At 47.9% G+C, this 13,557-nt stretch overlaps 1 protein-coding gene across 1 annotated transcript; it reads left to right on the forward strand.

Annotated features, from left to right (window-relative positions):
* Positions 1 to 269: 269 nt before the first annotated feature.
* LOC311188010 (butyrophilin subfamily 1 member A1-like) lies at positions 270 to 13,089 on the forward strand (the record flags this gene model as incomplete). The annotated part of the gene is given in 8 exon segments (XM_084259787.1): positions 270 to 617; positions 3,957 to 4,238; positions 4,365 to 4,653; positions 5,928 to 5,954; positions 7,459 to 7,529; positions 12,013 to 12,039; positions 12,433 to 13,058; positions 13,060 to 13,089. Coding segments are annotated over 8 exon segments (1,700 nt in total), but the record flags the coding sequence as incomplete, so codon positions are not given.
* Between the last annotated feature and the right edge of the window lie 468 nt (positions 13,090 to 13,557).

A 13,557-nucleotide genomic window follows, 5' to 3' on the forward strand; every position in this document is an offset into this window, starting at 1 on the left:
CCGTTTTCTCCCACCTGTTTGATTTTATTTCAATATTTAACTCCTACCTTACAGGAAGATCTTTCAAATCTTTGAAATTGCATATTGGAGAGCTGTTCACTTCTTGTGAATTCACATCCTCTTGAGGTCTCATTGCTCAACCTTCAGGTCAGCTGTCTTCTCAATAGACAATTTCCCTCAATCTTCCTGGACCACCCGCAGTGATGGTTTGTGTTCTCTGCTTTTGGTGTGTGTGTCTCAACCTTTCTAATTCCCATGTGTGTTCACAGAACAGTTCCATGTGATAGCCCCCTCGGACTCCATTGTGGCCGTACTGGGTGAGGACGTCACACTGTCCTGCTTCCTGGACCCAGTCATGAGTGCAGAGAACATGGAGTTGAGGTGGTTCCGGTCCACTATCTTGGAATCGGTGTTCATCTATCAAGATCGACAGGAGCGGAGTGAGGAGCTGATGGCCCAGTATGCAGGGAGGACCTTGCTTGTGGAAGAATTACTCAGCAAGGGGGAGGCTACTGTTCACATCCACAAGGTCCAGGCTGCTGACAATGGGCTGTACACCTGCAGCTTTAGAGATGGAGACTTCTATGAGCAAGCCAGTTTGGAGTTAGAGGTGGCAGGTTGGTAACATGGTTAGGCTTCTCAGTGCAGGAATTTAGTAGCTGGGAAGAAGCTAAAGACAACATAATTTAGTCTCTCATTTCATTCATGCAGAAGAAAAGAGTTATTAATTCTTTGTTGTATTAAACATAAATATACAGAGGACCTACTGTATGTCTGGGTCTGTTCTAAGCACTTGGATCCATCAGTGAATCTAGCCAAGTTCTTCACTCGCGAGTTCGCTGTCAAGTGGGAGATAGAACAATCATAATAAATAGTTTATAAATGATTTTAGGAAGAAATAAGTGATGAGAATAAGATGCTACATTGCACAGTGGCAATGGACCAGACCAGCCATGTGAATTGGGGATTTTGCAAGTTTTAACAGCAAATGGGAGCTCAGGTTGGTCCCATCTGGCAAATACTCAAAGGAAATGGGAATTTAGTTAAGCAGATATCTGGTGTATCTTTCCCCCTGGTTTTACTGAGAAACAATTAATATACATCATTGTGTGAGTCTAAGGCATAGAGCATGATAATTTGATTTACACTTATAGTGAGATGATTGTCAAAATAGGTTAACTAACATCCATATTCCAATTTAAATATAGTAAAAAGACAAGTAAAAGAAGCAAAACGGGAAAACTTTCTAGATTAAGAAAAACTCTTAGGAGTTATGTCCTTAACCACTTTCCTACAGCATTGTTAGCTTTAACGAACATGATGTAAATCACAGGGAATGCAACTTCTGTGTGGAGGGAATAGTGACTGTGGGTGATCTGGGCTGAATGTGTGTTTTGTGTATTCTTGGCTCCCATGGAGTCCTCATGGCTGGTGGCAGAGTGTGTGGAAACAGGGTGCTAAGAGGTAACAATACTGTTACAAAAAGATGTCATGGGTACTGGAAACGTGGGTTGAGATTAGTTGATCAGTGCGACCAAAGCGGGTCATAAAAATCTATAGGAAGTAGACCTTGACCTGGGACTTCATTCTATCAAACAAGATTCCATAAAACCCTTAGACCAGAAGAAAGGATGATGGAGTCCATGGAGCATGGGGATTGTGGTTAATAGCAGTTAGATTCTTGGGTTTGGAGTGTGGGGCTTTGAAGGCACCATTTGGTAAAAATTGTGAGGGAAACAGAAAGAAAGAAGAGGGTCGGGAAGAAGGCAGTTGCAGAGAGAAGACTCGGGGTGCTGAGTTATGGTGTTTGGATGTGGAGCTGATGAAGATTTTAAGCAGAACAGTTCTTAGAATGCAGGCTCTGGAGTAATAGGAGGAGAATGCAGGGGAGGAAGTCTGGAGGCGTGGAGTTGTGTATGGGGTGGGGAGGAGGATGCCTGACTTCTCATTGTGGCGGTGGGTGGACGGGAGGTCAGTCATCAGTGAGGATTAGATACAAAACCCAAATGGATGCTTAGAATTGGGACCGAGAGTTCAATGGGGGAAGCTTGGGTCACAAAGGTTTCCAAGTTTTGTGTGTGTATTATTTAATGTTAGGAACATTGTGATATGTTTCAGTTATCTCTCACAATAATGATGCTGTGTAAAAAACAACCACAGAGAAATGTATTGGTGGCCTGTAGTAATGGATTTGTATTTACATTGGGCCTGTGAGAACTTCAGCAAACCTGGGAGGGACTTGACTAATCTCACGTGGCCTCAGTCATATATCTTTGGTCAGATAAAAAGGTCACCACGTGAACCTTAGCTGAGCTTGTTACATGAATCGTCACTAGCTCCTGGTTGAGGGAGGACAGCATCAGCTGGAAAGGCTGGTGACAGGCCCTGCTCCATGAGCTCATCCTCCAGCACCTGGACTGAGATGTCCTTCCATGGAGATGGCAGAGGGAACACTCACGGGGCCAGCACTCTAAACCTGCTTGATTCAACTTAACTGATCTCTCATTAGAGACATATCACCTGCCTGATTTCAGAGTCAGAATGTGAGGAATTGAAATGTAGGTGGCAGAGTATTCTTCATAAGCATGAAGAATTAGGGATATTTTTATTACCGTCTTAGCACAGATGAGACAAAAGCATGAGTTCCGATGTAGAATTGTGAGTGTGAAGTTCATGTGAGGAATCGTGGTAGATGTACCACACAGATGGATCTATGGGGCAGGCCGGGAGAGCTGGTGAGGTGAAATCTGGAAGTGATGTATGAGGAGATACAGAAGTTGAGGGATAAGATGCCCTGGGAGAGGGTGTGAGATAAGATGGGGCCTGAAGGACTGGACCCTGGGACTGCGCTGACTTCAAGGAGTAGGTTCAGGGAGAAAAGTCAGGAAAGAGGCTCAGCAGGGGGTCTGTGGTGTAACAAACCACCCTCAAGATAAGAGAAAGCAAAGAAGATGGAGGTGGTTTCAAGATAAAGTCTGGAGTTTCCCGTGCTAAAGGGAGTCTGAGTGAGGAACATGAGGATTGGGGCTGCCAAGCAGGAGACTCCTGTTGAGTCCCCAGAGCAGATGAATGGAGCTGTAGGAGGAGCTGCTCTGGGGTGCAGGTGAGAAGTTGTTTGTGGACTTTGAAGTGCACTCTTGTAACAGGGAAAGAAAAGACATTCTGCAAAGATTTGAGAATATTTACAAAATTATAAAAAATAATAGGTAGAAAGGTAGAGATTAGCAATCATGACCAAACACTTGTAACCTATGAGAGGGGAGGGTAGAGGAGAGGAGAAGAGGAGATGAGAAAGAGAGGGGGGAGAGGAGGTAGGGGGGAGAGAGAAAGAGAGAGAGAGAGAGAGGAAGAGCCCAGAGAGAGAATGAATGATGGGAACAGCCCTTATGAGAGGTGGTGACCTGTGGGGCTAGAGCTCAGGGAACAGTCTCTCTTGGGGAGATTCCCTCTCCCTGAATCACCGAAGAATGGAAGACCAGTTTGGTACAGAAGAGTTTTGGGGTGATTAAAACATGCAAAAACATCTATTCCACAAATCTTCTAATTTCAAATATTTTTTGTTAACTGGAGAAGTCCACTCAAAATAGATTTTATGTTGACAAAATGTAGGCCTCGGTATCAATTAAGCCCTTGAAAATTTGGTAGCACATGCCTTGTTCCTCCTAGACTGATCTGGAGTTTTATCCTTGATGTATTTATCCTTAGGATTTATATGTTTGGAGACAGAGACGTGACATTCCTTCTCCTCTCCTGTGGGCATCATCTTTCTACCTGCAGGCCTGGGGGAGGAGCCCAGGTCCTTCCAGACTCTCATGTTCCTTCCTTCTGGTCTCTGAGTCAGGGCAATCTCGTTCCTATCTCCCCAGACCCTCCAGAATACACCTTGACAGCCTCCCCTGAAGGTGTGCACAGGAGGGCCCTGCCCAACCTGGCGCTCTCTCATCTTCCCTCTGCAGGTGTGGTCTCTGCCCCCCAAGTGCACATCACGGGGTCAGAGGAGGACGGGGTGCGCGTGGCGTGCACAGCCTCAGGCTGGTTCCCGGAGCCCCAGGTGCAGTGGAGACACCCCCGTGGGGAGCAGTTCCTGGAGTTCTCCAAGGTCTACACCCAGGACACTGAGGGGCTGTTCAGTGTGGAGGCCGCTCTGGTGGTGAGAGACAGCTCTGCGGGGAGCATGACCTGCTCCATTCTCAACCCAACCCTGAGCCAGGAGAAAGCCATGGCCATTGTCATACCAGGTCACAGCTGCACCCCCCTCCCCACTTCCTGCAGGGTTAGAGGGAGGGCCAGCATCCCCAGGGGTGCTGGGCTGGACTGTCCTGGGCTGTGTCCTGATGGGGTCTCTGTGGGGTCTCTGTCTGCAGAGCCCTTCTTCCCCCGGGCCTCTCTCTGGAAGCCAGCTTTCCTGGTGAGCCTGCCCTTGCTGCTGCTCCTGCTCCTGGGGGCTGCCTGCTACACCCGGAGAGAACATTCCACACATATGTGGAAGCTGCAGGAACAGAGGAATTTGCGCCAGGAGAAGGAGCAGGACAGACAGACCAAGGAGGAGGCCCTGAAGGACACAGGTAAGGTCCAGGCTGGTGAGTGTGCAGTGGGTGCTGAGAGGGACAAGCTGACCACAGAGCCAGAGCCCAGAGTCCACACTGCAGGGAGGTCAGTGCAGGAGGCTGAGGAGACCCAGAGAGGACAGAGGAGCTTGGAGGTTGGATGGGTCTGATGATAGACCTTATAGGTCAGAGAGAGGGTCTTTTTATTGGTTTTCTAGGCACACAAGTTTTCTTTTTAAGGATGGAGTTTTTGCATATTTTTTTTCATTCTCTTTTAGATGAACTCTAGAAAATTCTAGGTAAGTTCTGCTCTCCCTCCTGAATTCTCTGTGTCCCCTTCCTAGGAGACATTTTCATTCTTAGCTCACCTGTTCCCTGTGTTTCTTTTCAGGCCAGAGGAAGGCAGCTTACCTGGCCGGTGAGTGATGCTCCAGGTGTCCTGGGTCCCTGTCCCCTGTGCTCAGGGGTCCCTCCCCTTGTCTGTATGAGCACAGACATATGGGTAGAAGTTGATGAGAGGTAGAACACTTCTCCCAAGCTCTCCCAGATCTGGGTGCTGTTTCCCCCATTGTGGGGATCCTGTGGGGTGGTGACCTCTGGAGTCTCCTGCATCCTGGTCCCATTCAACCCTGACCTTCCCACCATGGTGCTGGCTTTCTAGCCTTCAATGCATCTTGTTCTTGGTCAGCGCCTGGAATCAACAGCCAGCTGTTCTGAGATCTCATAAATAACTGGGCTCTTGAAGTTTAGGAGTGTGACCTCCTCCTGCCCTCTTTCCCCAAACCCCACCCAAGGAGAGTCTGTTCTCTCTGCTCCTGAAGATGCTGATCAGTAGTGATGGGACAAGGAGTGGGAGGGGGTGGGGAGACTTTCCATCTCCCAGAGAGTGTTTATCTCTAGAAACATTTTATCTGAGAAATGTGGGCCACTTCTACTGTGGAGCTGGTCTAATGTACATGTTGTGTTTTTATTTTATCTTAGTGTTAGTTTCCAGAGAAAACTGAATATTATCCTTATGGAGTTATATACACATTAAAAATACATTTTTGTATACAGTTTTGACTGTATACTATTCCAAGTAGCAAATGAAATGAGTTTTTGAAGGTTTATGGGGCCTAGAGTGGTTCAGTGATTTGCCTAAAGCCCCACAGCAGCAGCAGGCAGGGCTGGGTCAGTCTGTCCTGCAGGGTCCTGACCTGACCCAAGGTTTCCAACCACCCCCTGCTGTCTGCACAGGGCAGGAAGTCATGACCTCTCAGCCTCTCCCCTCACCCCCCCACCTGCTTGAGAGTCTCACATGTAGAACAGGGGGAGACCAGGGCCCCTGGATCACATGAGCAGGAGGTTGTGCTGAGGTCTCACCTGTGTGTTCCCTTCCAGCCTGGAGGAAGGCCCAGCTGTACGCAGGTGAGTGGCCCTGAGGGTCTTGAGACCCCCTCCCAACCTCCTCTCTGCCCCTTCTCTATCAGGGGACCCCACTAGGAAGGAGTTGGGTTTCCTGGTCTCCTTTCACTCTGGAGCCTCCTGAGAACTGCAGGCCCCCCCCACTTGTGAGCACAGACCTACCTTCACCTGCCCTGTCCTCCCTACAGGTCATGTGGGGTCAGGACACTCTCTGACCCCCTGTCACCTGGTCTTCCTGTGGGTGGGGACAGGGTGGGGTCAGTGTGAAGAGAGGCTGCAGCAGGGTCAACTCTGTGGGTGAGGAATTGCTGTTCTGCAGAAGGTTTCAGGAATTCCGCTTGTCTGTGTAAGAGTCAGGTCTTGCTAAGGGGTCCTTGGTTATGGATCCTCATGGGTCCAGGAGCCCATTCTATTTTGGATCTAGTTTTGCTTTTTCCTGTTTTCCTTGCTTCTCTGTCTCCTCGTGCTCTGGTTCATGTCAAACGGGATTTTCCCTCTAAGCCTTTTTGGTTGCTGAGAAATCAGTTGTTTAGAGCAGGTGTTCTGAGTCCAGGTCAGAGCTTCTGGAGTGTTTATCACTCTTTGGTGGGTATGTGAAAGGTCTGAAATTACATGTAAAATCCTGTGTGTGTGTGTGTGTGTGTGACAAATTTAAAAATGTAATATATAAGTGTTCAAAACCATCACTTTCCATTTTAGGAGAATTCTCTGAAATGCTTAGGATTATTATTATTTTTTTAAGATTTATTTATTTATACAAGAACTGGGGTACAGGCCAGATGTGTGGGAGGGTGAGAGGATTCACCAGAGACAGAGCGGGGAACAGAACAGGCAGACTGATGAAATACATTGCTGAGGGGAGCAGTGAGCGTGACAGGAGATGTCTGCCATGACATGTGGGACCCTCGCTGGCTGGCTGGGATGGAATCAGCACTGCAGAGGCTGCGGACAGCTTCACAGTGCGGTGCTCAACAGCCTGCGCCACTAGGGGAGGCCCAGGATCATTATTTTTTTTTTTAGTGTTAAGGTATGAGGATTGGAAAAGGAAGAAACTTGAATCACTTTAATTGTTTCCCAGATTATGTGTTGGGGGAAAATTAGGAAAAAAAAATGTATGGAGGAAGAGCAGACATGGGAAGGAAGCAGAGAGGTGTGTGGGAGAAGTGCCTTCTAGAGGTTTAGATGGACAGAGGGACTGAAGTGAGGCCAAAGGTCACAGCCTCCATGTTTGAATGTGGGCAGAGGAGAGGCTGTGCCAGGCTTGGTCATAAAACAGAATGGGCCCCTTGACCCCTTTTTGAAGTATTTCAAAAAAACTTACGTTTTATAAAAACATTTTTGAGGCAGTCATCTAAGTGAGTTGCCTAATAAGTGCTCCACCCTCCTCCACCTCCTGCCCAGTTCCCTAGGGATGGTCTGCACTGGGTCCTGCAGGGAAGGTCAGAGATGCTGGTGAAGGGAGATTTGAGCCTTGTGAGCCTGAGTCACATACCCTTTCCCTGCTCAGGGGTTTGTTTATGGTCCTGGACACAGACACAGAGAGGGGGGCTGTGGGGAAGTGTCCTGGGGACCAGAGGTGTGAGGACCCTCCTGAGAGTCTCTCCGGTTCTCCTGGGGACTCATTTTCACACAGTGAGGGTCACAGAATCGTCTTTACATCATTCCAGCCTCTGCTGAAATTATGTGTCATGCATTTTAGCATAGGCCTTTTTTTTGGGCATACCCCCCTTTTTTATTTTTAAAGAAATGCCATTAATACACTAGAAATAACAGTTTCATATTGACAGGTTCTCAGATGGATACATGTGTGATCTCATATTATTTGTAAACTAAACAGAAATTTTTGGGTAAAGGTATGCCATAAAATTAACTGAGTAGAGCAGTGAACTGTATAAACAGTATTGGACAGGCTGTATCTCAAATTAAATGCCACCTCTCTTTTCTCCTTTTCTTCCTTCTGCCACTTTTTTTCCTTCTCTACTCCCTCTTTTTTTTAATATAATGCAAGAGTTATGAAGTTGTATTTGTATGTCACCCACTGTCTTGGATGAAGACTAGTAAATTTAAAATCCCATTTTTCCTCAAGTTGGTCACCAGGCTACCCAGTCATTTTACATGTTTTTGTTTCCTTTGTCTTTTTTCTTAAAGATCTATTTATTTATGCATACAAGAACTGGGGTACAGGCCAGAGGTGTAGGGGGTGAGAGGATTCATCAGAGATAGTGTGGGGAGCAGAACAGGCAGACTGACTGAAATACACTGCTGAGGGGAGCAGCGGGAGAGACAGGAGAGGTCTGCTGAGCCATGTGGGTAGCTCCCTGGCCAGGGATCGAACTCATGTTGCAGTGGCTGTGGCTAGCTTCATAGTGCTGCATCTTAACCACTTACACCACCAGGGAGGCCCCTACATGTTCTTGTTTCTTACCAAGCAACTCAACAAAGATGGAAATGCCAACTTCTCTGAGTGAGCTTGTGCAGGTGTGGCTGGTGTCACACATTTACACACCATGTGCACAAGAAGATGTTGTTCCTTATTCCTGAAAATGTGGATCCTGGATTCTCCTCTCTCCGCCTCTCTGCTCACATGGTTGGGAAGCTCAGGCTCTCCTCTGACAACCTCTCAGAGTCTTGCTGTGTCTGACCTGAGTGTTGGGGAATGACCTGCTTCCTCCTTCCCAGGCAGGTGTGGGGTGGGGGATGACATGGCCTTGGGGCTTTGGGGTAGAGAGGCCTGTGCTCCTCTTTCAGTCATTTCAAGGGCTCCCCGGGGCGGGGCACTGGTCTAAGAGCCTGTGTGGCACCTGCTGAGGGGGGCAGGCACATCCCATCGGGTCGTTAGGGCTTGTGGGTGACCCTCCCTCCACAGCAGAGTCAGGGTCTGGGTCTGTCTCTGGTCAGCAAATTGATGAACCTTCTGGCTCCTTCCTCCTGCCCAATGTCCTTGTCCTCCTCTCCTCACCCGTCCTTCTCTCCCTGCCTGCTCTTCAGGCCCCTCTCTCTCCTCCACCTCCCCCTAGAGCAGGTGATACTCCTGGGTCCTCATCTCTCCACAAGCATCATGGGGTTCTGGTGCTCCCTCCAGACCCTCCCCTGCCAGGGCCCTGCCCACCTGCCTGGGCCCCCACATGGGGCATCAGAGCTCCAGCTGCTGCTGACACACGTCACCACACCCTGAGCAACCTCACCCACACAGTTTATCATCTCACACGCCTGCAGGGCAGACACCTGAGATTGTGTCCTGGGACTAACTCCAGGGTCTGGCAGCTCCTTCCTTCCAGGAGCCCCTTCCTCTCCCAGGATCTGGGGTCCCCTGCACTGACTGGGGACCCCATCCTCTGTCCACACATCCTGCCATGCACCCTCTTTATGGCCCTGCTGCCATCACCATGTGACTGTCTCTGAGCACAGGGGCAGGGTCACGGCTGTTAAGGCTCATGGGATTGGTTCTACCTGGTGATCATCAATAATCTCCCCTTTCCTGGTCCCCGTCTCTGTCCCACCTGCAGATTTCTCTTTTCTCTGTTAAGGACACATATTTATGGGTTCATGGGATGAGGACATGCACATCTCTGGAGCCATTACTCTGCTTTGCAGAGAGGTTTCTTTTGGAAGTTTCTACCTCTCTGGGCTATTCTTATAGGAGACAGATGAGTCAATCCAATATTTCTATGTCCTTCTCTATCTGTAGGGATGGTTTTGTTCCCACCACCATGAAAATGTGGAGAGATGTCACTAGTGCTTGATCCTCTCAGTGTGTGTCCATGTCCCCTACTCTGCATGTCTCTCTCCTCCTAGAACCCTCAACAACCCCTCCTGAGTGGGCAGGACCCTCTGCTGAGTGTCCTGAGTCTCCTCACTCATGTCACAGTCACCACCACGTGCAGCTCAGTCAAGGTGTAGCTCTCTCTCTCTCTTTCTCTCTCTGTTTTTTGTTTGCCAAAGAGATTTACTTGGAAACAAAATATGAAGCTCTGCCTACCAGGCTCCATGTCTCTCAGCTTCCACAGGCAGCCCCTGCTGTGCCTTTGCTCCCAGGGGCAGGAGCATCAGCCACACACAGGCCTGCACTGAGTTGTAGCTTCTCCCCTCTCAGAGAGAAGCTGCGCATTCAGTTCTCTTAGTTCTTTATAATCACGTTCAGTCCTTAACATTTTGATGTCCTGTAAAACTTTTCCAAAAAAACCTAGTTTGCTGGATTGTAGCGAGCCAGCCGCAGCAGTCTGGGTGTCAGGGGTTCCTGAAGGATGGGAAGGCGTCGGCGCAATTGTAGAGAAATGATAAGGGAGGGGAAATGAGGAGTCGCAAATGCTTGATCAGGGTGCTGACATCATCCCGCTGAGGGTCTCAGCAGCCCTTTATTTATACTAAGCAAATCGTGAGTACACAAGCATAAGGTAGGAAGATAATAATCATCACATGTCCTTTTTCAGGAGCCGCCAAGGGTCTGTTTGCCTTCCGGCAGAGGTGTAACATTTATTATTCTTTGTCTTAAAGAAGGCACAGTTGCTAAACAAATGTTTTCAAAATAGTTATTTACTTTAAACAATCCAACAGTAATTGTATTACTAGAAAAAAGCCTATGTTGTCTGCAACTAACATTTCTAAGTTTGCCATGGTGAACTGTTAACTAAGGGCTGAGGGAAACAAAGGGCAGGAAGTTACCTGGGGAAAGGGAGACAAAGAGATTATTTCTAACTAACCTATAAAGTTTAGACTAACATATAACTAATTGATTAAAGTAAAAAACAGAAGGCTTTTATATAGAAATCATCATCTATAGTATATTGTTTTAATATTGATTTGATATTAAGGAACCAAAGGCCTGGAGGGCGTTAATGCCAGGCAAGCCACACTGACTCTTCCCTAGCCCCCAGCTCTCAATTAAGGAAGGAAATCTCCTAATCTAAACAAAGAGTTTTCTACCTATCACTTCTCTACTTTATCTAGTCAGCCTAGTTTCCGTATTTAACTATAAGATCAAGGGGCAATTTCCTCTTCCATAAGGTTGCTGGTTGTTGTTCTAAAGAGCTACAAATATTTCATCAGGGGCAGGAGCGGAGATGGTTATAGCCTTTGATTCTCAAAAATGGTCAATATGTGACATATCAGTAGTTGCAACATTGACCATTTCCGAGTGCGTTATTTGTGCTGGTGATTACTAGCTCAACCAGTCACAAATTGCTGTTGACTTATTCTTGAATGCATACTCTAACAGCTACCATACCAATTGTCACCTCCAGGGGAATCAGCCCTAAACAAACAGGAAGAATTTAGCAGGAGCTGCTATGGCATCTCCTGGTTTATCAGGAATTTTCTTATACTTGGAGCATGGCTCACCTCTGCCACCCAACTGTTATCTTTAACTTTAAAGTAAAGGAATTTCTTTCTCCAATTAGCTCTTGCCTCAAGAGACCACATCTCTATATCAAAGACTTGGCCGATAGAGGTTTACAACCTTTTGTTTCCAGAAGTTTTTTCACTGGTTAATGTAAAGCCAAATGTTGAATTGCTGCCTTTTTGGCAGAGGACTACTAATTTTATGAAAAATGTAATATTTATATCATGCAGTGCCATTTGTCATCAAATTGGTTATTCAGTGAATGATCAGTATTTGCAGTTTTACTTTTAAATGCGTATTTTAGCAATGGTAGAAACTAGCCATAAACAAATGAGAATCTTGGAGTCAGCTAAGGAGATTCCTGATTTTTCAGAAATCTGCCCCATGCTCGGACTTTTGTCAGACGACATGAGTAGCGCGGCTCCCAGTACTGGATGGGTTTGTGGCTGGTGACTTGAAAAGTATAAGTTGATGGTCATTTTGTTCAGTTGGTGTCCAGGCTCTCCATCCTGGGTATTCAGCTTTATGGTTCAACTGTCGGGGAAGGTTGCATCATGATGTGTGTGTGCGTGCGCATGTGTGAATCTAAAAGATAGATGCATCAACTAAATGTTTGCAAATATTTTCATCTGTAAATTCTGTTACTGTCTTATAGAAAACTAGGCGTGGGCCCTGATGTGTGAGTATCTAGAGTCCCTCACGTGACATGTGTGTCTCTTGCAGATTGGCGGAAGGAGCAGTTCCGGGCCTGTGAGTGACTCTGTTCTCTCTGGGGCTGCTCAGTTTCTGGCCTTTCCTTCTGTTCTCTGTGTGGACACAGATTCTGCACCCTCCATGGGGTTGGTTGGGGTGGGTGCAGTTATGATGTCACACAGCTGGGCCTGGGGTGACTGGTCATGCGTGCTGAAGGCGCTCCTTAGTCCTTGGAGTCCAGGCTGGTCCCCAACGGTCCTGTGACATCTCTGACCCCCAATAAGTCTCTGTTTCCTTCTCTTGCTTGGTAGACTGTGGGCTAGGGTCACGAGAGTCTAGTTTTAGGGATCATACCCTCCCCTCAAAAACTAAGTATCTGGGCTGAGGTTGTTGTGCCCTTGTTATGGGGCGGCAGGGGAGTCCTTGAGTAATGGTTCCCTCTCTCTGCAGGGTCTGTCACTCTGGATCCAAGTCCTTTCCATTCCAATATTGTGCTCTCTCCTGACAAGAAGAGTATGGCCTGCAACCATGATGGCATGAAAAATGGATTTTTAGCTTGGGGTCTTGAGGGCATCACATCAGGGCGCTGTTACTGGGAAGTGGAGGTCAGAAGTAGGGACAGCAGTGAGTGGGTGCTCGGGGTCTGGAGGGAAGATGAGAAAACGAGATACAAGGCTCCATCCCCCATGGATGGTTTCTGGGTTGTGGGGCTGTTTGAAAATGTCTTCAAAGCCTTCACTAGCCCTTGTACTTTGCTACCACTTAGGCAGGTTCCCCACAGGATGGGCGTTTTCCTAGACTATGCTCAAGGGGATGTCTCCTTCTATGACATGACTGATGGCTCCCACATCTTCTCCTTCCCTCCTGAGTTCCTTTCTGGGACTCTCTTTCCATATTTTGTCTGCTGTTTTGGAGACGTGTCCATGACCCTCTGCCCCCTGGAGACTGGGCCCCAGAAGCCCTTTGTGCCCATGGACAATCCTCCTCTGGAGGACACTGTGGGTCCCTCAGGGGAGGGGATCCCCTCAGGCTCTGGTGTGGATGGGGCTCCCCCAGAGCTTGAAGCCCCCCTCCTCCCCCTGCACCCCTGAGACCGTGTCCCCATGAGGTGCCTCCCTACCCAATCCTGGCCTGGGCTCTTCTTGGGGCTGCAGGTTCCCTGTGGACAAACCTGTGAGTGAGTCCCGAATGCTGGAGTCTCGTCCTCCTGCTCTGGGTGCAGATTCCTGGGCCGTGGCTGAGAGAACAGTCAGGTCAGGCCTCTGCTGGGGTCACAAAGGATACAATAGTCTTACTTTGAAATGGTTTGGTGTGGGATTTACTTTTCCATCAGAAATACTTTCATTTGGTAAAGAAAACATTCCATGGGTTACTCATGCTGTTAGAACAAGAAAGGGGATCAGCTCTGAATTATTCTCCTAAATTCAATGGAGTTAACTTTATCCAAGTTGAGATTGTGCGGAGGAAACCAGAGGCTGAAGGAGGGTGCCAAGGTCTATACTGATGTGTCTGGACTCTGAGCAGAGCAGCGGGGCAGCCGACATTGTCACGGAAGTTGTGGATGATCGACTTTTA

Source organism: Talpa europaea (genome assembly GCF_964194135.1).
Source record: "Talpa europaea genome assembly, contig: HAP1_SCAFFOLD_102, whole genome shotgun sequence".
Classification (NCBI taxonomy): Eukaryota; Metazoa; Chordata; class Mammalia; order Eulipotyphla; family Talpidae; genus Talpa; species Talpa europaea.